Source organism: Hesperophylax consimilis, chromosome 13, assembly GCF_061612785.1.
Source record: "Hesperophylax consimilis isolate HC1 chromosome 13, BYU_Hcon_1.0, whole genome shotgun sequence".
NCBI classification, from domain to species: domain Eukaryota; kingdom Metazoa; phylum Arthropoda; class Insecta; order Trichoptera; family Limnephilidae; genus Hesperophylax; species Hesperophylax consimilis.
This window is the reverse complement of record NC_142848.1, coordinates 5,232,892-5,257,512: the sequence shown is the minus strand read 5'-3', so window position 1 is coordinate 5,257,512 and position 24,621 is coordinate 5,232,892. Positions and strand designations below refer to the sequence as shown.

The window sequence follows — 24,621 nt, the reverse complement described above, 5'->3', positions numbered from 1 at the left end:
TCATTTTCGTAAATTAAATATAAATATTATTTCTTGTAAAACTATGTTGTGGATTGTGATAGGTACCATCTATTTATCTTGTGTAATGGTGCTTATTGTCTTAGAAAAGTGTCATATTTCCTCAAATCACCTTCAATGTCTCATGCTCCAAGCTCCAATACATCGGGTATGCCTATCCTGCAGATATTATTTGTAAGGAAGGAGAGGAAATTCTGGGAAGGAAAAGGATATGAGGGGTGGTTAAAAATCTGGGGGTCAGTGTGTCCAGGAGTGACGGGCATATTATGAATCCATTCCTTCCACTGCGAGTTGATTTATGGCACTGTGGAGTAAGGCGATGTTGCGAGAGAGTCCTGCTGGAGAGGTCAAAATGTCTACCCAAACCAGCCTCTCGATGGCACGCCACGCTGCTGGTGGGCGGACGCATCCCGAACACACCTCACCTAACGAACCCGGGCACGCCTGATGAATCACCAAACGTAGCGAACCACTTGGGGCGACTTGTGGTAGAGGTGTTGGTTATCCAATAATTATTTACCGGGGTGGTAGTATCCATACCCGCCTCCCAAATTGGGTTAGCTTCCACTTTAGTTAATTTTTTAAGGAACAAAAACCATTTTTCAGTCGGTTTAGTATCAAGACGCGTAGTACCTAAATTAAATTTTAGCAATATATGTGTGTGGACTGCTTTAGCAAGTTTCAACTCCTTTTATTGGTGGAGAATTGGCATGGAGTGCCGAGAATTTTTGAAAAATCATTGAATAATTTGACAGGTATTGTTGTATTTGTTTTTACGAAAATTATTTCAGTTTTCGAGACAAGTAATTGATGTTTTCCTATATCGAGTGAAAAATAAGTAAATTATTTACATTCGCTACTGCAGCTCTTTAGTGACACGTCGGTAAGTGTGAAACTGTCATCTGCTGTCATCCCCGTCATCTGTCAAAATAAGCGGTACTCTTATAGTTGTATAATATTATTTAGCGGCAAATATATTATAAATACTCCCTTATAGAATGGATTATTTATGAATACTCCTTATACCACCGTTCGCCGTTATCTGCAGTCTCTGGTCTATAGTAACCGCACATTTAATTACAGTTATCGAGTCTTTTTTATCATTATCTCGTTTGTACAGTTTAATCTTTTTTCAATTTTAGTCGTTGATTATTGTCGGCTGGAAGAGAACGAGTTTACGATACGATGGAGCACCTCAGCATTGATGATCCGACTTCTTATTCAAGACCAGGTTTCGCAAATATTTATTACTAATTTTATTATGATGATATATTGTCCATTCAAATACACTTTGTGCAGTTGACTCGAATATATTTGTTTCTCTCTTATTAATATCATCCCTTACCTTTATAATATTATTTTAATTTTTCCATCCATTTCAAGATTTGCACATCATCAAGCACATCAGCTTTACCCTCGATGTTGATTTCAACCGAAAAGTTTTGGGCGGAAGAGCCAACCTCTCTGTGGAGAGATTGAAACCCTCCAATGAATTGGTGAGCATATTTATATTGCTATTATTTACCGTAAAAACATTCAACGAAGGAATTACCTTTGTGGCTTCCGCGGTCGAAGGGTAAGTAACTCTCAACTAGCAAGCTGAAGTTCGCGGGTTCAAACTCGGGTTAGGCTAGTAAATTCTATTTGATTAATTTGTGTAAGTTCACAATTTACTCATTTAAAATAATATACAGTATATTTGTGGCACGTTCCAGTGTGGAAGATACTCTCAGTATCACCCTGGTGTAAGACCACCATTCAGAATTGAAACTGTGCTTTAATAGGTGGCTTAAAATGTATTTTGTGACCAGATCTGAATAGTCAGGTAATCTCCCACCTTCCTCTTCCCCTCTGCACTACCTTCAGCCTCACAACAAACCCCAATTGGTGAGGCCATAGTCTCACTGGCTCCAGGTGGTTGGGAGCAGTTGGGACTCTTGTGTGGTATTCACATTCAGAAAAAAAACCTTCCATCAATGTTATTTTAAGGCCATTTTGCAAAGCACCATTTAGGGTGCTTTGAAAAGTAATTTCTCTACCAACAAACTTTTGAATTGTAACAGGACGAAACCGCACAAGCTCAAATACTTTCTCACTCTCACCTAATACAACATCCTTATCTACAAACGGAGGTCATGGTAGATGACCTATTGGACATGCAGTTCACAGTTTACCAATCAGTGGCTAGCCCTTTCGCTATCTGCTGAAGGATGTATCGCCAGCAGCCTATAAAAGCAAATGCACAGCCTTGAACCGAGCAGATGTCACGAGTCGTAGGCTCAAGACCTGATACTGGTAGCGAGATGTGTTGTCCCTTCTAGTGAGGTCTTAAAGAAGTTCTAGTCTCAATACCTGATAACTGATACCGAGATGTATCGTCCCTTTCAGTGAAGCTGAAGTGTACCTAGAGGAATTCATTCGTACATAGTCGGAGATAGCACTCAGTATCGCCTTTTCCGCAAAGTTTGTTATATTCGTTATAACTGTTTACTTTTATTTACGATACGATTTACATAAGTTTTACATTGGCGCACCTGGGGCTGTGATAAAAAACTATAATAAAACTGTTATAAAATGAATTATTTCTCTCCGGAATAAATGGAAAACATACATGATTTTAATATAATCTAACCTAATCTACTTAGGTTAGTTTATTAGAAACTTTACGTGATTTTTACAGTACATTGTAGTTTTTTTTGTAACAAACATATCCACAATGGCAAAGCACTTGTTCACAGATAAATTAAATACATTTGCAAGACTAATATTAACAATAATATTAGGATATATTATTTCCTTGCCAAGCGAATAAAATAAATTTCAGTACGCCAGAAACATTTTTTAAGGTACAAAATCCCGCAAAAAGAAAGTAACATTGCCGATAAGCAAAGCTGGCGTTCAATGGATAAAATTTTACATTGCCGACAGGCAATGCTGGTTTACGAGCGGTTAAGTTAGAAGGCAGTGAATATTCATGAAAAAATTAACTGGAGTTCCTTATTACCAAATCTATTGGCATTCTAAAAGATTAACCATTCGTCTTTCCTTAAATTTCATGTGCCGAACTTTGTTTCATCGCCATTATGAAATTTTCATTTCGATCAAATAGGATGGCTATGTACAATGTCAGGCAATTATTTTTAATTAGTTAGTTATTTAGTAAGTACTGGTGTTTTTGCTTTGTTACATTAAAATATTTTTATTAACGATTACAGATACTGGATATCAGTTGCTTGGTGATTCTCAATGTATCTCTGGTGACTGGAGGGCCCCTGAACTTTTCTGTGGGTGACCATATCGATGAGATTGGCTCCAAACTGACCATCCAACTTCCCGAAGACGTAGACCCTTGGTAATCACTCAAATTAATTAGTCAACCATCAATTAATCAAATTCAACATGTTAGATGTGTTAGGTACTGTCAGTACCGCCCTCGCTCTTCGGAATTAGTTGAAATGGCTTAACCTTGTTTAGTGATTAGTTCTGAAAAGCCAGGTACTTCCCAATCTTCCTCTTGCCCATCTTTTCCTCCACTACCTTCAGCCTCACAACATACCCAAATTGGGGATGCCATAGTTCCGCTACCATTCATTTCCGTGACATACGTTCTGCTCACACACCTTTCTTAGTTCATCACATATGCCTCATTTTACCACACATAATTATTTGATTCACTTCATCGTGCCATATCTTCATCGGGCATCCCTAAATTTTACTACCATCCACTTCCAATTCATAATTCAATATTCTTATCAGATAAAAGGATGGTGCAAAAAATTATGCACAATTACATTTAAAGAAAGATGAAAAATAAAAGGTGTTAAATGATTATATAAAAAATGCAAAGAAATTAAATTAAAATTGGGGAGCATTTTCACAAAGAGAAATAATATGTACATATCTACAAAAACTTTTTTCTTCCTGAGACAGTAAGTGAATAAAACTTGGCTTAATATTAATATTTTATGATAATCTTTAAATGCAAATTCAATCAACTATTAGACATATTGAATAATGGGACTAACTGGGACTAACTACCATATGTATTCCTCTTTGCCCAGAATATTAATGGAGGGAAACAATTATACCAAGTCAGTGGACATCTTCAATTTATCTTTAAACAAATATAAAATGTTGTTAATGAAGCAATTTAGTTATGTACAATAAATAATGTATATTTCTTAATATTCATATGTAAAAGCCCCGTAAAAGGGCGGTAATTAATACAAAAAAGACATCTTATTTTACAATGCAAAAATTACACCAAAAATTATATTTCTTATAAAAAAAAAATCACATACATAATATTTTGTATTTTAAGAACATTGAAATTGAAATGCTTATCTCAAAGTGCAGAAAATCAGATAGTGTAATGATATTGTAGGCTTTGATAAAGTAATGTTTGGTTTGATTACCTAATTCTCTATATTTATTAAATCCTTCATAAAATATTATTATCGGCCATAAATTGAATGGTAAATATGATAAACTATTGTGGTGATTTAATGGATAATAATTTAATACATTCATAACATGTCAACATCTCATCATGGCTTGAAAGAATGTAATCAATTGTCACACAAAACCGATATCAGACAAACATAATATTTATTTTAATCTTGATTGAAAATAAACAACCTTATCTCATAATGAAATCTGGAAAGATTGTTTTCTGTTTCTAAGCTCGATCTTGTGTAAATATGATAACAATATTTAATTATTTACCGTTCAAACGTAAAAATTATTTTTCTGAATGTCAATTTGATGGTCATCAAATGAGTCGTCGACTTGCAAAACATGCTCTGAAAATTTCTGCAGGTTTTGTCATTCACAAAAATTGGTTAACTCCTGAGGCCTCTGTATTCTGTCAGAAGGTTGGAGTATTTCCGCTTTGTAATTAAATCCAAATAAATGGAATATTTCTGAACGTACTTTCTGACAGAGTATGTCCGAGGCATGAGGCGTTAAGCCTTTTTTGTGAATATATCAGAACCAGCAGAAATTTCCAGAGCGGGTTTTGCAAGTCGACAATTCAAATAACGTAATGAAATTTGAACCACCCCAGACATACACATCCATGAAGATCAAAATTATCTATAATCCACTATGATTACGCATGGCAGTGCTTGGGTTTATAATGTGACAATTCAAAACAAATTTAAACTAATAATGTTAATATGTTTCTAGCTATGAGATATCAATTCAATACGAGACTTCCCCCGAGGCTAGTGCTTTGCAATGGTTGAACCCTGAGCAGACGGTTGGAAAGAAGCATCCGTACCTATTTTCCCAATGTCAGGTAAATTTACCTTTTGTTCAGTTATTTTTATTAATCTGATTGCATCCTCTCATTGATGGAGTCTCTTAGACAATCTTTCTTACAGCATCCCCATAGGTTACATAGACTTCTCTTACGTAGATTACTAGCTCTGGGCCAAGAGGTTGTGGGTTAAGAATGCAGAGTTGATGCTGTTTTATAAATCGCAAAAACCAATTTTCTGCTTCGTACATGATAAGATAAGGTGGAGCATTGAAGCATAAAACTTTCATCTGATGCAAGAGTGAAGGCATAGCACAGAATATTCTGACTGTTCCAAGTTTTCGCTTTTGCTTTGACAACGCCACCTCGCTTCCAGCCCCCCATGTCCTGGGTTACATTGGCCACTTAAGCCTGGTAAGCCACAGAATAGTTCCCTCTTTGAACACCTAGGTGCTAGCAGTAGCAAATGTCAAATATGACGTACTCCAATCTCACCGAAATATACGTAAATTGCATAATTTTATCAGTAATGTTATATTAATTCGAGCGATGGGGGATGTTGATGTTATTAATTGATAATCAATCAAAAATAGTCTTGTAAGGTATTATGCGAGGAATTTTTCAGAACAGTGTTTTTCTTCTGACCTATATACGGATATGTTCCAAGCCGCGCTAAGCTCCACATTCCAACCAAGCCGAGCTTTAAATCAACCGATATACCATGACTATGACTATGCCTACGACTATAAACATATAGCAGGGGTTCGAAGCTAAACTTATGACTCTTGTACGGGACGGCACTGTAGTCGCCGGCCGCACAGACGATATAGCGGGAGTGGCCGGCTGGCCGCTTCGACGCCTTGGAAGAGAAGGTCCGGAAAAAGTAGGGAAAATGTTGAAAAATGGGGAAAAATATGGGGAAAAGGAAAAATGGGGAAAAAATTGGTAAAAAATGGGGAAAAATGAGGAAAGGGAAAAATGGGGAAAATGTGGGAAAAAATGGGGAAAAAATATAGGGAAAGGGAGAAATGGGGAAAATGTGGGAGAAAGGTGTAAGGCAGGGGGGAGGAAGGTAGGGGGGAACCTGCGACCTGACTAGGGACGCTTCGACTATTGTGAATGTTTTCTTCTTGATGAACACCAGGGAGCCGGAAGAAAGAAGAAGGCCAGGTTGAGGTGAAGGTCCAGGGCAGAAGAGGCTTGAAGTGAAGGCAGTCAGGGGCAGTCCAGGAGAGATGTTGATGGTCCGATCGTTGCTGGCTCTCTGCCGAATTGCACAAGTTGTCCGCCTTTTAAAGGACCAACGGGCCTAGCTCTCCCTTTGTTAGCGACAAATTCCGAGAATTATTTTTGGGTTCCCGGAATTTGTCACAGGAATGAGCGCCGTTGTTGCGTAACTTGGAAGGGGACGAATTTGACTTGGCCCCTGACTGTTCTTCAAACCACTTTGCCCGGTCATTTTTATTTAAATACATTTTTGTGAGTTTGCACAAATTACATATTAAAAAGGGGAATTGACATCATACATTTTAAAAGGGGAATTGAGTTTTGCACAATATTCAATTTTGTGCAAACGGCGAGTTTTGTAAAGGGAACTGCGTTTGCACAATTTCAAACCTTGTGCAAATTTACATATTAGAGAGAAAACATTTATTTAAAGGGGAAGATTTGCACAATATTCAATTTTGTGCAAACGGCGAGTTTTGTAAAGGAAACCGCGTTTGCACAATTTCAAATCTTCATGCAAATCTTCCATGTTTTGTACAGATGATAGGTATTTAATTTATAAGACGGTGTCGGGGGGTCAAGCCTTTGTTTTTTGTCTATAATGATGACTGCTTGACCCCGTGGTTTTATTTATTAATCAGCAGATAAGATTTATAGTTCTACAAGTTTTACACAGATAAGATTAGGTACAGATTTTGTATAGAGAAATTTGTTGCATAAATTCGAATATGCGCAGAGGTGAGTTTGTAAATGAACTGCCTCTGCGTAAATTCAGATTTATGCAAATTAATTCAAGTCAGTGGAGGTACGTCCGGTACAATTCTCCCCCCGGTGCAGTCACGGCTGCGCCTAGCGGTCCGGACGTGTAGGTCGGCGGCGTCCTCGACGTCCGGTTCCCCTGGGCCGCTGGGAGTTGTGGCTCCCATGCGGCATCCGTGGTCCGGGTGCTGTAGAGGGCGGCGCTGGTGCTGGTGCCGGTGCGGGCGCTGGTGCTGGTGCGGGGAGGATGAGGGCGAGTTTTACAGCCGGGCGGGTGTACGTCCCTGTGGCTGTTTGGACCCGGGCTGTCCTCACTTGGCCATCGGCAGCTGGGATGGCTTCGACGATACGTCCGCGCGGCCAGCTGTTGCGTGGCAGCGCGGGGTCCAAGATGACCACCAAGTCACCAGCTCTGAGGGGGTCAGTCGGGTGGTGCCACTTCTGTCGGGCGCCCAGGGTGGGGAGGTACTCACGGAGCCACCGCCTCCAGAACATATCGGCGAGTTGTTGGCTGATACGCCACTGGCGACGGAGACATACCTCCTCCTCCTTGCTGTCGTAGAGTGACAGATGCGGGCGGTTCCCGGCAGACCCCATGAGAAAGTGATTTGGGGTGAGGGGCTCTTCGTCCCGCGGGTCGACAGAGACATGAGTCAGTGGCCGATTGTTGACCACAAACTCAGCCTCTGCCAATGCTGTGCGCAGGGTTTCCTCCCTTGGCGCCCTCTCTTTTAAGGTGGCGCTCAGGGCTCTTTTCACCGAGCGCACCAACCTTTCCCAGGCTCCCCCCATGTGGGGACTGAGGGGGGTGATGAATCGCCACTCGATGCCCTTGGTAGCCATGGCGTCCGTCATCCTGTCATCCTGCTGCAGGGCTGCCGTGGCATCCCGAATTTCCGCGTCCGCACCACGGAAGTTCGTCCCGTTGTCCGAGTACAACACCTTGGGCTGACCTCTTCGGGCGGTCATCCGTTGTAAGGCCATAATCGCCGAGTCGGCAGACAGCGAGACCGCTAGCTCCAGATGGATGGCGCGGGTGGAGAGGCAGGTAAATAGGGCTCCATAGCGCTTCTCCCGATGTCTGCCGACGGTGACCTCCATCGGCCCGAAGTAGTCCAGTCCGCAGTGTGTAAAGGGGCGGACGTGGTGCGCCAAGCGGGTCGGCGGGAGAACCCCCATCAGTGGAGGAGAGGGCTTGCTCCGTCGTAAGCGGCAGGTGGGGCAGTCGTGGCTGATCTTCCTGCTGATGGTACGGAGGCGCAGGATGAAGAAACTGCACCGGATCTCGGCCACAGTTTTCTCCGTGCTTGGATGGTCCGCCTTTTCGTGGTAGTGGCGGATCAGCAGTCGGGCGTATGGATCGGTGCCATCCAAGATCACGGGAGTCTTCGCCACGCTCGTGCTTCCGGTGAACTCCCTCAGCCGTGAGCCCATCCGCAAAACGTCATCAGGTCCGAGGAAGGGGGCCAAACTGACGAGACGACTGGCGGAAGGTAGCGCCTGGCTGAGACGAATGGTGTGCAGGTCAGTGGAGAAGGCGTCTTCTTGGGACCTTCTCACCCATCTGCGCTCAGCCTCCGTTAGCTCGTCTGCTCGTAAAGAGTTTTCGGGGGGACGGTTTGGGCCCGTCCGACAGCGCCTGATGAAGCGTAGCATCCACGCTGTAGCCCGGATCAGCCGGTGCCATGACGAGAACCTCTCGACCAGAGGTAGGGCCTCTCCGGCTGTGGCGATGTGCCCGACGTAGTGTCGGGGCCGGGTCTCGAGGGTCTGGTCGTCTGGCTTCGTGAGGGTGCGCTCCTTTGGCCAGTCGCTCTCCGGTGTGGTGAGGAAGGCGGGGCCGTTGAACCATCTTCCTTGGAGAGACAGGTCGGGCAGCTCCAAGTCCCGGGTGCCGATGTCGGCCGGGTTCTGCTTGGTGGGGACCCACCTCCAATTGGCTATGGAGGTGAGTTCATCTATCTCGCCCAACCTGTTGGACACGAACGCAGAGTATGTGCGTGGATCGGTGCGTAACCAGCACAGCACTGTGGTCGAGTCCGTCCAGAAGATGGTTGACGCTATCTTCGCTTGGCTCTCCAACCGGATGGTTCTGGCCAATCTAGCCGCCATGAGTGCGGACTGCAGCTCAAGGCGGGGTATGGATAGCGGCTTGAGAGGTGCCACCTTACATTTGCTGGCGATGAAGGTGGCTTTTAGGGTGCCCTGCACTTCCTCCACGAAGTAGGCGACGGCACAGCAAGCTTGCTCCGAGGCGTCGCAGAAGAGGTGCAGGGTCACGCTGCTTGACCTCTGTCGGAGCGACCGTCGTGGGATGGAGACGCTGCTTTCCTGGAGCAGGCTCATCCAGTCCCTCCAGCGTTCAGCGTGCTCCGAGGTGATGTGGTCGTCCCATCCAACGCTCGAACGCCACACGGCTTGCAGTAGGATCTTCGACCGTATGGTGAGGCAGGAGACGAAGCCCACCGGGTCGAAGATCTTCATGACGATGGAGAGGAGCTGCCGCTTTGTAGGCCGTGTGGCTTCCTCTAGACTGGCCGCTTCCAGGAAAGTGTAGATGAAGCGGTCGGTAGATGGGTCCCACACCAGTCCCAGGACCCTCTCGGTCTCGCTGCTCCCGCTGCTGATAGCTACCGTGGAGGTGGCGCGGTCTTCAGGGGGCACATCGGCGATGGCGTCCAGGCTGTTTGAGGCCCAGTTCGTAAGGTGGAACCCTCCCTTTGCAAGGAGGGCTCTTACGTCTCGGACTAGGGCAGCAGCTTCGTCAGGGTTGTCCACTGCGTCCAGGTAATCGTCCATGTAAAACCGTGAACGAATGGCTGCTGCGGCGGCCGGGTACTGGTGCTCGTACTGACCGGCCACCCTGTCCCGCACGTACTGGGCACTGCTGGGCGAGCAGGTAGCCCCAAACATCATGGACGCCAGCTGGTAGGTGTCCGGCTGTTGCCGGTCCGGCGACCTCCACAGGTAAAGTTGCGAAGACTGGTCCTCTTTCCTGATTTGGATCCTCAGGAACATCTCCTGGATGTCGGCGGCAATGGCTATACCGCCTTCCCGGAATCGGAGGATGTTCCCCAGGAGAGAGGACAGCAGGTCAGGGCCAGTGAGCAGTTGGTCGTTAAGTGACGTCCCTCGGCATCGGCTGGCGGCGTCGAACACAACCCTTATCTTCCCTGGCTTGTTCGGGTTGGTGACGGCGAAGTGGGGAAGATACCACTTCCGTGGGGCAGGGAGCGACGCCTCATTGGGGGAGAGGCGTCTGGCGTAGCCTTTGGTGACAAGCTGCGTCATTTTGTCATTGTACGCCGCTGCCAGGGTTGCGTCCGCTGCGAGCTTTTTCTCGAGGGACTGGAGCCGCTTCAGCGCACACTGCCGGTTGTCGGGTAGTGTGGCGTCAGGGTGTCTCCACAGGAGGCCAGTTTCCCACCGCCCAGAAGGTAGGGGGCGGGTGGTTTCTGCCATTAATGCCATGGCCTTTGTGTCCATGGCATTGACTCTCGCCGCAGACGTGACGCCGAGGGAGTCGACGGCAAAGTTGGATGTTACCAACTCCCTCAGGCGGGCATCTGCAGCGGTCTCCGACTGGAGGGCCAGTGTGGTAGCTGGCCCGTCATTGCTGAGGCTCGAGCCTCCGTGGGCGATCCACCCCAAAGCGGTCCGTGACACTATTCGAGTAGTGCTATTCTCACGGACCTCTCTTGACACGATAAGGTGGGCATTATCCTGCCCGATCAAGAGTTTTGGGGTGACGCGTCTTCCAGGAACGCGCTGCTCCGGCAGGCTCAGGTCAGCTACTGTGTGGGCGGTGATGTTGAAGGTGGGCTCCAATCCAGCGCCCCGGATCGTCAGCTTCACGCGTTGGGAGCGGGCGTCGGAGGTACACATCCCCTTTGCTCCGTGCAGCCGCAGACTGTGGACTGGGCCGCGTGCGCCGATCTGCGTTGCGGTGTCAGCGTCGATGAGGGTGACGGTGGATCCCTCATCCAGAAGAGCGAACGTTGACAATTCCCCGTCCGTGGGGCCCCGCAACACAACCGGCACTATTTTTAGCAGCACGCGGCTGTCCACTGCCTGGCGTCACAGGTTCACCTCCGCGACCGTCTCCCGGTGGAGCAGCCGATGATGCGGGTAGCGGCACTCACCCACACCACACCACACTGTCTCCTTGCAGTCCCTGGAGTGGTGCGCCTCCAGGCACTTGCGGCACAGATTGTTAGTGCGGACTGTCTCCCACCGGAGGGAGAGCGGTTTGGCAATAAACTCGCGGCACTCCCGAGTTCTGTGTGGCTCACCGCACTGAGCGCACGCACTTTTCACTTTGTTTTTGTTTATTGTTCTCACTACGGGTGGTGGTGGGCGGTTGGCCTTCCCCTCTGGCGGTGTGGCCACAGCGTTGGCCAGCACGTGCTCCCGGCGCCCTTTGCCGGATCTCAAGGGATCCACCATCCCGCTGACCGGGATCACGCCGGCGACGCCCCTCAAAAATGCTGCCAACTGGAGGATGGTGGACTGGGTTGTTTGCCCCAGCATCCGCAGCTCCAGCAGCCAGGCCATCCTTAATGTGCATGGCATCTTGGCAGTGATGTCGGCCAGCAGGGCGGGGTTGGTGAGGTAGCCTCCCGTCCTCAAGTCCCGCAGGGAAGCCACCAGGTTCTGAATTGTCCCGGAGAAGTCCGCAATCTCCTCCAAGGTGGCTTCGGCAGACAGGAAGGGCAGCTTCCTCACCTTATCCAGCATAAGGTTGGCTATTGAGCCTGATCCGCCGTACCGCTCCTCCAGGGTCGAAATAATTTCGGGCACTCGGTCCGGGTTCAGTAGGAGCGAGTACACGTTTTCCCTCGCCTTCCCCTTAAGCGCACGCTGCAACCTTATAAGGTTCTCGCTCAGCGTGAGCTTGCAGGTCGAGGTGGACTGCTCGTATTGCGCAATCCAGGCCGGCCATTCGAGGGGGTCGCCTGAGAATATGGGGAGGTCTTTGGCGGTGGACTGCCGGGCAATGAGGGCGGTCATCCGGAGGTCCTCCTCTACTGAGGGACGAGGGCTGTCCTGGGCGCGCGTGGAGCGGATGGCGTCAGCCAGCAGGGTGCCCAGCTGTGCCAGGAACGGGTCGGCGCCTTGTCGGACCCACTCGCTGGTGTGATGGGCAGTCTCATCGGCGGTCGGCTGCGGGGGGAACAGCGGCGAGAAGCTCTGAGATGAGGCACCCGGGTAACCGGCAGGAGGTGCGCCAGGGTGCTCGCCAGGGTAGGCACCAGGATGCGCTGCAGCGGGCGCAGCAGGGGACCCGCCCCCAGGGTAGGCGCCAGGATGCGCAGCAGCGGGCGCAGCAGGGGGCCCGCCAGGGTGCTCAGCAGGGTAGGCGGCGGGATGCGCACCGGGGGGCGCGCCAGGGTGCTCGCCAGGGCAGGCGCCAGGATGCGCAGCAGCGGGCGCAGCAGGGGGCGCAGCAGGGGGCCCGCCAGGGTGCTCGCCAGGGCAGGCGCCAGGATGCGCAGCAGCGGGCCCGCCAGGGTAGGCGGCAGGGTGCGCACCAGGGGCCGCACCAGGGTAGGCGGCAGGGTGCGCACCAGGGGCCGCACCAGGGTAGGCGGCAGGGTGCGCACCAGGGGCCGCACCAGGGTAGGCGGCAGGGTGCGCACCAGGGGCCGCACCAGGGTAGGCGGCAGGGTGCGCACCAGGGGCCGCACCAGGGTAGGCGGCAGGGTGCGCACCAGGGGCCGCACCAGGGTAGGCGGCAGGGTGCGCACCAGGGGCCGCACCAGGGTAGGCGGCAGGGTGCGCACCAGGGGCCGCACCAGGGTAGGCGGCAGGGTGCGCACCAGGGGCCGCACCAGGGTAGGCGGCAGGGTGCGCACCAGGGGCCGCACCAGGGTAGGCGGCAGGGTGCGCACCAGGGGCCGCACCAGGGTACGCGGCTGGGTGCGCACCAGGGGCCGCACCAGGGTAGGCGGCAGGGTGCGCACCAGGGGCCGCACCAGGGTAGGCGGCAGGATGCGCACCAGGGGCCGCACCAGGGTAGGTGGCAGGGTGCGCACCAGGGGCCGCACCAGGGTAGGCGGCAGGGTGCGCACCAGGGGCTGCACCAGGGTAGGCGGCAGGGTGCGCACCAGGGGCCGCACCAGGGTAGGCGGCCAGGTGGGTGCCAGGGGGGTCCGCCCCTGGCAGGTACTGCGTCGCGGTGGGGAGGGCTGCGAGCAGCTGAGCGAGCTGCCTGCTCATTGTCCGGTTCGCCTTCCGGAGCTGCCTGACCGTGTCTTCTGTTGTGGTTGAATCCTCCTCTGCATCGGAGGATGGTGCGCTGTCAGGGCCGGCAAAGTGAGTGTCGGCAGGGCTGGCAGCGCGTGGGGCGGCAGGTCCGGCAGGGTCAGGGCCGGCAGGGGGGGCAGGGTGAGGGCCGGCAGGGCCGGCGGGGTGAGGGCCGGCAGGGCCGGCGGGGTGAGGGCCGGCAGGGCCGGCGGGGTGAGGGCCTGTCACCAGCTCCACGTCGGGTTGTGAATCTGGGGTGGAGGCCTCGCGGCCGCTCCGCAGGGACGGCATCTCGGGACGTCACTGGAAGGCGCGAAGTAGTGAAGGCGTGAAGAGGCGATCGCGGCTCGAAGGACCATGTACGGGACGGCACTGTAGTCGCCGGCCGCACAGACGATATAGCGGGAGTGGCCGGCTGGCCGCTTCGACGCCTTGGAAGAGAAGGTCCGGAAAAAGTAGGGAAAATGTTGAAAAATGGGGAAAAATATGGGGAAAAGGAAAAATGGGGAAAAAATTGGTAAAAAATGGGGAAAAATGAGGAAAGGGAAAAATGGGGAAAATGTGGGAAAAAATGGGGGAAAAATATAGGGAAAGGGAGAAATGGGGAAAATGTGGGAGAAAGGTGTAAGGCAGGGGGGAGGAAGGTAGGGGGGAACCTGCGACCTGACTAGGGACGCTTCGACTATTGTGAATGTTTTCTTCTTGATGAACACCAGGGAGCCGGAAGAAAGAAGAAGGCCAGGTTGAGGTGAAGGTCCAGGGCAGAAGAGGCTTGAAGTGAAGGCAGTCAGGGGCAGTCCAGGAGAGATGTTGATGGTCCGATCGTTGCTGGCTCTCTGCCGAATTGCACAAGTTGTCCGCCTTTTAAAGGACCAACGGGCCTAGCTCTCCCTTTGTTAGCGACAAATTCCGAGAATTATTTTTGGGTTCCCGGAATTTGTCACAGGAATGAGCGCCGTTGTTGCGTAACTTGGAAGGGGACGAATTTGACTTGGCCCCTGACTGTTCTTCAAACCACTTTGCCCGGTCATTTTTATTTAAATACATTTTTGTGAGTTTGCACAAATTACATATTAAAAAGGGGAATTGACATCATACATTTTAAAAGGGGAATTGAGTTTTGCACAATATTCAATTTTGTGCAAACGGCGAGTTTTGTAAAGGAAACTGCGTTTGCACAATTTCAAACCTTGTGCAAATTTACATATTAGAGAGAAAACATTTATTTAAAGGGGAAGATTTGCACAATATTCAATTTTGTGCAAACGGCGAGTTTTGTAAAGGAAACCGCGTTTGCACAATTTCAAATCTTCATGCAAATCTTCCATGTTTTGTACAGATGATAGGTATTTAATTTATAAGACGGTGTCGGGGGGTCAAGCCTTTGTTTTTTGTCTATAATGATGACTGCTTGACCCCGTGGTTTTATTTATTAATCAGCAGATAAGATTTATAGTTCTACAAGTTTTACACAGATAAGATTAGGTACAGATTTTGTATAGAGAAATTTGTTGCATAAATTCGAATATGCGCAGAGGTGAGTTTGTAAATGAACTGCCTCTGCGTAAATTCAGATTTATGCAAATTAATTCAAGTCAGTGGAGGTACGTCCGGTACAATTCTCAAAAATGTAATTTCGGCAGCTTGAACCCTGGAACGCACACTCTCCTTCATTTGTGTATTTTACTGTGTTCACTAATTCTATTCCAGGCAATACACGCCAGATCAGTCTTCCCATGTCAGGACACCCCCGCGGTAAAGTTCACATACGCCGCAGAGGTGACGGCCCCCTCGGAGTTCACGGTGCTGATGAGTGCCCTTCGCAAGGGCTCTGCCCCCGGTCCCCACGGTGAGGGCAAGAGGCACTCCTTCTCACAGCCCATACCCATCCCCGCTTACCTGCTGGCTATTGCTGTTGGCGCGCTGGAGTCTAGGACCCTGGGACCGAGGTGAGAATAGCTGATAATGCATCAGGGCCTGGTCAATCTTTTCGTGCCAGGACAGGCTTTTGCATGAATTTGTAGTTTGTTTATTTTCCTGTAGTTGTAAAAAAACTTCTTTGAGACCAATGTTAAGTTCAATTGAACATAGCTGCGGTCTTCAAGCATAACATTACATGTTAAGTTCAATTGAACATAGCTGCGGTCTTCAAGCATAACATTACATGTTAAGTTCAATTGAACATAGCTGCGGTCTTCAAGCATAACATTACATAGTTTTACCTTTTCTAGTATGAATAGTTCAGCTGAATATTTTAATGTTTTTCCAAACAGTTTCCTTTAAAACGTAAACTATTAAATCTACCGTTCGATAATCTATACTCTTCTTAATTTAACAATCGAGATCTCTTAACCAAAATTTCTTGGTTTTTATTTCAGTATTTGAAACTTAACCTTTTGAACGCGTTAATTTGCTCCGTTTTATCTATACCCGTACGCGGTACATATTTTCAAATACCTATGCACGCAATTAAATGTCAAATTATAGCATTCTGGCATGATTTATTGGACTATATAGACAGAACAGATTATTCTCCACAATATGAAAACAAATCCTCGTGTGTCAACACTCTTAGATGTTTATAAAAACAAAAACATAAAATTTCATACAAAGACATACCTCATCTTTTGTATGTGGTCCCGCCATTCACCCGGCGTGTGTGTACTTAGGTCACTGGGCATAAATAAACCACTTGATAGACACAAGTGGGACACCATGATCACTTATCATTTTTAGTTATGAAAAGTTGTGAATGACATACTAGTACTAACGCCATCCATTGACAAAATGTAAACTAAAAGACTAAAAGGCGTGAAGAGGCGCACTTGATTATCGATCCTTTTTTATGAAATACAATTTTATTTTTGAGAAATTCTTGTAGATGTCAGCATCGTGATAGTTCTACGAATGTCCAAGTGAGCAAGAAACACATTTATGACGAAAGAGCGCTGGAATATCGGCCGTCAAAGTTTCCGTATCAACTGTTGATACAGCCGCATGTGAGTATAGACTTTTTGCCGTAACAACAGTTGATACGGCCGCGTGCAAAGAGTTAATTAACATTATTTTCCTGTAAAAAATTTTTTTACAGGAAAAGAATGTTAATTGTGTATTTTTTAAAATCTCTTTTTTCAGGTCAACCATTTGGTCCGAGAAAGAAATCATTGAAGAAAGTGCCTGGGAGTTTGCCGAGACAGACAAAATGCTGAAGGCCGCCGAAGACCTTTGCGGTCCATACGTCTGGGGAATATACGACCTTCTCGTGCTGCCTTCTTCATTCGCCTACGGAGGAATGGAGAATCCCTGTTTGACCTTTGTAACTCCAACATGCTTGGTATGAAAATCTCAATTTATTTATTCACAGTAAATAGTTGCCACTGGTATGAGGTTGTTACGATATACAAGGTGTCCGGGAATAAAGTGCGCTAACTTCGGGGGGTGATTCTACATGATTTGAGAAGTAAAATAGAAAATAATCTTTTACGAAATTTCAATGTTTTAAGGCAGTTTTTTTTATGTCAAAAAGTTGAAAATAAATATTCTTAATATTGGAATTTCGAAAAAAGTTACTTATCTTTTTTACTTCTACCATCATGTAGCCTCCTCAAGTTAGCAAACTTTACCCCCGGACGCCTGTATATTATTATATTGTATATATATACACAATATTGTACTTCACTATTGAAATCACATCGCAGTCAGCAAACATAACCAAGGGACCCTTGGGGGAGAGGGGAGGGGGCAGGGGGAAGGACAACATTTTTGGGGGAGAGTGGTATATCAATAAGGAACTGCAGTTAATAATAAATTGGCTTAAAAAGATATATGTATTTAGATCAACAAATGCTGATTCTGAATAAATAAGTTTTACAATATATTATACATAGAATTTTTAAATCATCATTTAAAAGCGAAAAAAACCTCATGTCATTTAAACACACCGTTTGGTTGATATGAATAATCTGCTGATTAATAACAACCACTCTATGTCAGTAAATTTTCGTGGTCTAAATTTTCTACATCAGGGTTGCCAATTCAAGGAGAATTCCCCAAATTGAGGGGAATTTCTAAGATATTACAACAATTTTGTGTTTTTTTTATTATTTTTTATTCTAGATAAAAGAAAATTACATTTTTCACTTATTTAACTAGAAATAACATATATATTACACATAAATATATTACACATTGATATTATTCACTTTCATTGTTTTGTTGATTGAGCATAAAACTGAACAATTTTTTTTAAATGTACCTATACTTTTTTCATTTTTAATTTCGTCTGGGAGGCAATTATATTATGTTGCTTCCCTCGTAACCAATGGATTGCTTGCCATAATGAGTATGTATGGTGTTTAAATGTATTTTATCGTGTTGCCGTGTAAAGTGTGTGTGTACTTGGGACGTTTTGATGAGTTCTGTATTTGTATGTATGAGTTTATTATTTATTTTGTAAATAAGAAGACATGTATTATATTCATATAATTTTCTTAATTTTAATAGTTTTGTTTCCATATATAATTTTTTTGTTGATGTTCTAGATTTGTTATGCAAGAAGAACTTTTTGTGGGTAAAATGCAGGGATTCTGGGCATTTCTTAATTATCGAACCATATTCAAGAATAATTGTGAGAGCGCACTATATTACGTTTTTGTTTGCAACAAATTTTAAAAAAAATCTATTTTTAAAGCCTGAACGAAAGAGAAAATCCATTAAAACAACATTAGTGACGAGATGATAACATTTTACATATTGTTCTTCAATATTAAAGCGGTTAATCTTGAGAATAAAAAACGTCTCCACTCCCATACAAAATACAGAGCCGGTTGAAAAAAACATAGGGTTTTTGACTGGCTATGTCACAGGTCACTTCCATAAATTTGATGGGTTTTTGGGAGACCATCGTAAATATAATGAATTAAAACACTGCAAAATATTTTAACTATTAAAAGTAATTACTGGTATTTAAGTTAGAAGGTCAGCTCTATTATATCTGTCTAGTTGTGTGCTTAGTTCTTCTAGACTACACAACGGATTTTGATATTGTTTTCACTATCACTTAGAGAATTTCTTCCGGAAGGTTTATTTATATACATGCATATTATATTTATAGAAAGTCGAAGAACGCCGGGTACACGTCAGCTAGTTATTAATAAATAATAAAAAATGGACTGCAGTTCCTCATTATTTGAAATTATTATTTTTTGAGCCTAGAAGTGGAACCAATATTATGGAACCTGAGGCGTCGCTTTAAAAAAACACATACATATTGGTATTTATCAAAAACTTAAAACTTACAATAATAATTTTTCCGTTTTTATACTTCTACATAATAATTATAGGCACCGATCACTTCGACGTCTATATACTTTTCCAAGCCTTCTCTGTCCAAAGGTGGCACTGAACCAGTGAATGTGCCATTAATTAAACAAATAGTAAATATATATTTTTTATGGTGTATTTCTATCAATTGTTCAATATTATTATTAATAAAATCATGTTTCATGTTCACAGGCTGGAGACCGTTCCCTTGCCGATGTCATTGTCCATGAGATAACCCACAGCTGGACGGGCAACCTGGTGACCAACCAGAACTTCGAGCACTTCTGGTTGAACGAAGGATTCACCGTGTTTGTGGAGAGGAAGATATCTTCGCGTCTTCACGGTGAAAGTCCCAACGACACCAAATACAGAGATTTCATCACTCTTTTAGGAATGGCTGAATTGAATGACACTGTAAACTATTTTACTTTATTTATTTTGAATTTCAAAATATGTTTTTTTGAATATCTTCAGCACTTCATTACTGGTTTACAAAAGTAGTTTGATAAAAGAAATATGTGGAATTTCTTAATTTCGCTGACTGTATTTTAACTGAGTGCACCAAAACTCGTGTAACCTTTTCGACAGCCTGCAACAAAATAAGCATCAAGGACAAGTTTACCAACACAACAACAGCAAAATTGTGACAATTGGACGTACACAGCCTGTGAAATTAAGAAATTTCTCTTTTTTTTTATCAAACCTCGTATTTGTTTTTAATGGTTACATGATAACTTATCAAAATGACAATTCAAAACACCTTTAAAAGGTGATATAAAGTCATTAAAAGTGAAGAAACAAAAACTAGGTTAAATAGTTACATATGTAACCTATTTAATATAAATAAGTTTACAAATATATATATAAGAGTATGAATTTAACAATAATTTACACATATATTTTTAATCCTAACTGTGCGTAATATTTTTTAATTATTTTTTTGTTGTAGGTTGTGAATCATTTGGGTGTTACAAACCCCCTTACAAAATTGGTTGTGAACTTAAAGGGACTGAATCCTGATGATGCATTTTCCTCGGTTCCCTATGAGAAGGGATCCACCTTCTTGCGTTACCTAGAAAACCTACTTGGAGGGCCAGGTTTGTAACATGTACATAGATAATTTAAAAACAATTTTATTTTTGCATACCATTTTTTGAACTAAAGTAAACATTTGAACAAATGTAATAATATGACTAACTAAATAATCTAAAAAAATCTTTTTTCTTTCAGATGCATTTGAACCATTCCTACGAGCATACCTGAATCGCTTCCAGAAGCAGTCTATTAAAACAGATGATTTCAAGGGGTTCTTGTTGGAGTATTTCAAAGACAATGATAATATCAAACAAGTGGACTGGCAGGGCTGGTTGCATACGCCTGGAATGCCTCTGCATATTCCTAAGTATATATATTTATATTTAAAATGAAAAATTTATATGAAACCGCGCAAGAGTCCCAACTGTTCCCAACCATCTGGAGCCAGTGAGACTAAGCCATCCCCAATTGGGGTATGTTGGAGGCTGAAGGTAGCAGATATAGGGAAAAGTAAGGTTGGGAAGTACCTGACTATTCAGATCTGGTCACCAAACACGGCCAAAGCCATTTCAAGCAACGTTTTCAATTCTGAATTGTGGTCTTACACAAGGGCGATACTGAGAGTATCTTCCACCCTGGAACGTGCCGCAAATATACATTTACTTTTTTTATCAGTAAATTGTAAAATTACACAAATTAATCAAATAAAATTTAGTAGCCCACGCCGGGTTTGAACCCGCGACCTACGGCTTGCTAGTCGAGAGCCTTACCCTTCAATCACAGAGGCCACAAGGGTAATTCCTTCGTTAAATGTTTTTATGCTAAATAATAGCAATATATATATGCTCACCAATCCATTGGAGGTTTTCAATCTCTCCACAGAAAGGTTGGATTTGAACCCACCACCTCCAGCTTGCTATTTTCATTTGCCGGCTCTTAAAAATAGTTTCTCATGTTGGAAAAGTTTTTTTTCTCTTGTTTTATCCAAGAATTTCACTAGCCAGTGCCAGCAGCAGTTGCTATCCAAAGGTTGAGAAGTATTCAGATGTGGTAACTAAACATTGCTAAAGTATTTTCAGGAAACCTGTCGATTCTCTTACCATTCTGGAATAAAGCCAAAACAATATAATTTACAAAAATTCACTGTAAATGTATGTTAAAAAAATGATTTTTTTAAATTTATTTATCATTATATTTTCCAAGCCATAAAAATTACAACAATCCCCTTACTGAATTGCGCTGTATTATGTTTTTTTTTTTTTTTTTTTTTACAGTATTACCGCACAAGAGTCCCAACTGCTCCCGTCTGGAGCCAGTGAGACTATGGCATCCCCAATTGGGGTATGTTGTGAGGCTGAGGGTATTGGGGAGGGGAGGGAGATGGGGAAGAGGAAGGTGAGGAAGTACCTGGCTATTCAGATCTGGTCACCAAACACGGCTAAAGCCATTTCAAGCAACGTTTCAATTCTGAATGGTGGTCTTACACCAGGGCGATACTGAGAGTATCTTCCACTCTGGAACGTGCCGCAAATATACTATATATTATATATTATTTTAATTAATTAATTGTGAAATAACACAAATTAATCAAATAAAATTTATTTGCGCACGCCGGGTTCGAACCCGCGACCTTCGGATCTGTAGTCAAAAGCGTATACCACTAGACCACGCCGGCCGTCAAATGTATTGACCAACCAAAGTAAGAATCGTGACTCCCTTATCAGTTATAGTCCTTTATGAGACATCCTCTTTTCTGATAAGGTCTACATGACCAAATGCCCTTAAATGTAATAATTTGTAAAATAAGTATATTTTTTTATTTATTTCTTTATTGGTTTTTTTTACAGTTATAATTTATACATATTACAAAGTTTTTTTTTTTTATATCGGAAACAGTATCGTAAAACACCTTTTTTTTAGCAAACGCTCGTGTTAAAAAGGTGGAGAAACGTAATTAATTACTATATAATAAAATTTACAAACAATTATTGTGAAAAATTAATAGAAAAAAGGAGGAGAGAAAAGAAGAAATCAGAAAAAAGGATATCTAATATTATTTTAGAGAATTATGATATTATTTTAAAAGTGTAATAATTGAAGATATTCTGCTGAATTATATTTTTAATGGTGTTTTTGAATTTAACGTAATTTTTTTAATGTTATCTTACATCTGGAGGTAATTGGTTAAACTATTTCACTCCACTATATTTATAAAATTGTTGGGCTGTGGTGGTGTTGCATCACGCGGTGGTTATAGAACCATGCACATTTGGTCTGTTGCTGTTCGAAAAAAGTGTTTGGCTTTCATTGTTGAAAGAATCTTGAATTTGTAAAAGTGATGTTTTTTTATGAATGATTAGAAGAGAAGGGACTTTAAGTTCTTTAAATAATCTGACGGTGGGGTAATCATATGGCTTATTTAAAATTATTTTTATTAATATTCTCTGGATGATTTATAAAGGCAAGAGAGAGGTTTTGAATGCACCACCCCAGCCAACAATTCCATATTGCAATACAGATTGAATCAGTGAAAAATATATGGTTAGTATGTAATAGTTTAAGATTTCAGTCAGCAGAGGTTTACATAGATGTGAATTGATATTATAGTTATATACACATGTTTAAATTCTAAGGGATAGCATTTATATTGTGAGTGAAAGGTATTACGAATGTTATGTATGTAACTTATATTTTTTTATATTACAATAAAATTTATTTTTTTTATTTTCCTATATTTGACAATTTGAATCCACAACCGCTGGGTTCAATACCTATTGGTCTACCATAGAGATCTTTTCACAAAATTAATTTGTATGTTATCCACGGGAGCTTTCTTGGCCATATTTTGGCCAATTTGCAAACACCCGCGAGCGTAAATATGGGATAAACGGTTTAATATAGGTGCATTCAATGGATCTCTAATAATATAAGCAGTTTATATGTCTTCAAATAAAAATTTCGAGTTATGATTTTTTGAAAGAGGGTGGGAAATTCCTAAACTGAACACTTTTTCAGAGCGCTCAAGGCTGAAATTGATTGTATATATGTAGTGAAACGCTCCAGTGGTTAGTTTTTTTTTGTGAGTATGTAGTTGTTACTTCCCCCCATTTTGAGTATTAACCGATTTTTGTTTTAAGGTATGATTCTTCAATGTCTGAAGCCTGCTCAAACCTCGTTAAGAGCTGGCAACTGGCCAAGGGAAACTATACTGCCTTCAAGAAGTCCGACATGGAAGAATTGGACTCTCTACAGCGGCGTCAGTTTGTCGGCCAACTGCTCGAAGGGGAAGTGACTCTGGAAATGGTCAAAGCCCTCCAAGAGAACTACGAGCTGGACTCCATCAGGAATTCTGAAGTCAGATTCAGGTGGCTGCGTTTGTGTATCAAAGCCAGATGGGCAGATAAAGTCAAAGACGCTTTGGCTTTCATCAACTCCCTCGGCAGGATGAAGTTTGTCCGTCCCATTTACAGAGATCTTTATGCATGGGAGTCCGTACGCAATCAGACTATTGAAAACTTCCAAGAGAACAAAAAGTACATGATGCATATCGTTGTGTACACCCTGAAGAAAGACTTAAAACTTGAATGATATAATTATGTTGAATTTTTCAGCGATATATATTTTATAAATTTTTATTCGTGACTAAATAAATTTTATTGAAAATGTATGTTGATCTTATTTGTCATATAGTTAAGATTACACTGACATTTTTTTATTATCTTTAACCTCTTGAGTGCCGCCATATTCATATGGATCAATCAAAAAATGAATTTCTCTTGAGTTATTCTGAGAAACTACTTATGCTAGAATATATACTGTTTTTAAAATTATATTATGAACACATTATCTGGTGAGACGCAATAATTTATAAAACATATAATTTAAAAAAATATAAGGTTTTACGAAAATAGCTGGTGGATAGCGAAAATTTGGCAACACACTCCTCGGGTTAAATAGATCCCTAGAAATGGACGAGATAGCATTACTGTCTCTGTTGCGAGTCGATTTAACATGAGTTTGCATGTCATTTGAGTGAATTTAACAGGTTTTGTTAAAATTGCTTTTCTTAAATAAAAAGATAATTTTGTCTTTCTTTAAAAAAAAAAAAAAAAAAAAAATTATTTATTTATTCAAATCCTATAAAATGGCTTTTACAATACAGTGATAATCGAATTACAAGTGTACAGTGGTAAACAGGATAATAATAGCAATAAATTAAAGAACAATTGAATGTGTACACAAAAACACTATTGCAAGTGATGCAGTTATTAATATAAGTGCAGTAAGACAATGCAAAATTCAAAAGAAATATGTATACATATAGCAGTGAAACAATACTTGAATTAATTTATACTAGGCTTTTATATACCTGTCATAAGTCGAAGTATGGGGTGTCTATGATAATAGTGGGTTTATTGTTACCCACAAAATTAATTATACTTGGAATAGCTGAGTAGGCATTGCAACTTGGCATTAACAATTCAGGGCTGTCAGCGATTCAATTATACTTATTAATAATAATTTTTAATAAAATAACACACATGTTAGCTAACACTATAGGATATCTGAAGTAAAGTATTTTACGTTACCTATGGTGTCAATGGGTGAAATAGTCTCGCTTTGATGTGGAGAAGGCTCAGATCCCTGGGAGAACTATGTTGTGGAACCAAATGTATGGCCAACATCTGGAAAACGGTTTTAAATGGGCTGGGCTATTGTGAAAGAAATATGGTGAAACATGAGAAATAGCACAA

General features: G+C 43.5%; 1 protein-coding gene across 3 annotated transcripts; it reads left to right on the top strand.

Moving 5' to 3' along the window:
* The first annotated feature begins 667 nt into the window (after positions 1 to 667).
* LOC149418351 (leukotriene A-4 hydrolase-like) lies at positions 668 to 23,534 on the top strand. 3 transcript variants are annotated; one of them, XM_089638465.1, is made up of 11 exons: positions 668 to 773; positions 1,161 to 1,249; positions 1,402 to 1,514; positions 3,234 to 3,370; positions 5,206 to 5,317; positions 15,221 to 15,459; positions 16,646 to 16,844; positions 19,025 to 19,246; positions 19,782 to 19,929; positions 20,063 to 20,234; positions 23,005 to 23,534. In XM_089638465.1, the coding sequence occupies exons 2-11, from the start codon at positions 1,204 to 1,206 to the stop codon at positions 23,453 to 23,455; spliced, it is 1,839 nt and encodes a 612-aa protein (XP_089494591.1). In that variant the 5' UTR covers positions 668 to 773; positions 1,161 to 1,203; the 3' UTR covers positions 23,456 to 23,534. The 3 variants fall into 3 exon arrangements, with proteins under 3 accessions (XP_089494591.1, XP_089494592.1, XP_089494593.1); XM_089638466.1 differs by having other exon boundaries at positions 764 to 901; XM_089638467.1 differs by lacking the exon at positions 668 to 773 and adding an exon at positions 902 to 954.
* The last annotated feature ends 1,087 nt before the right edge of the window (positions 23,535 to 24,621 follow it).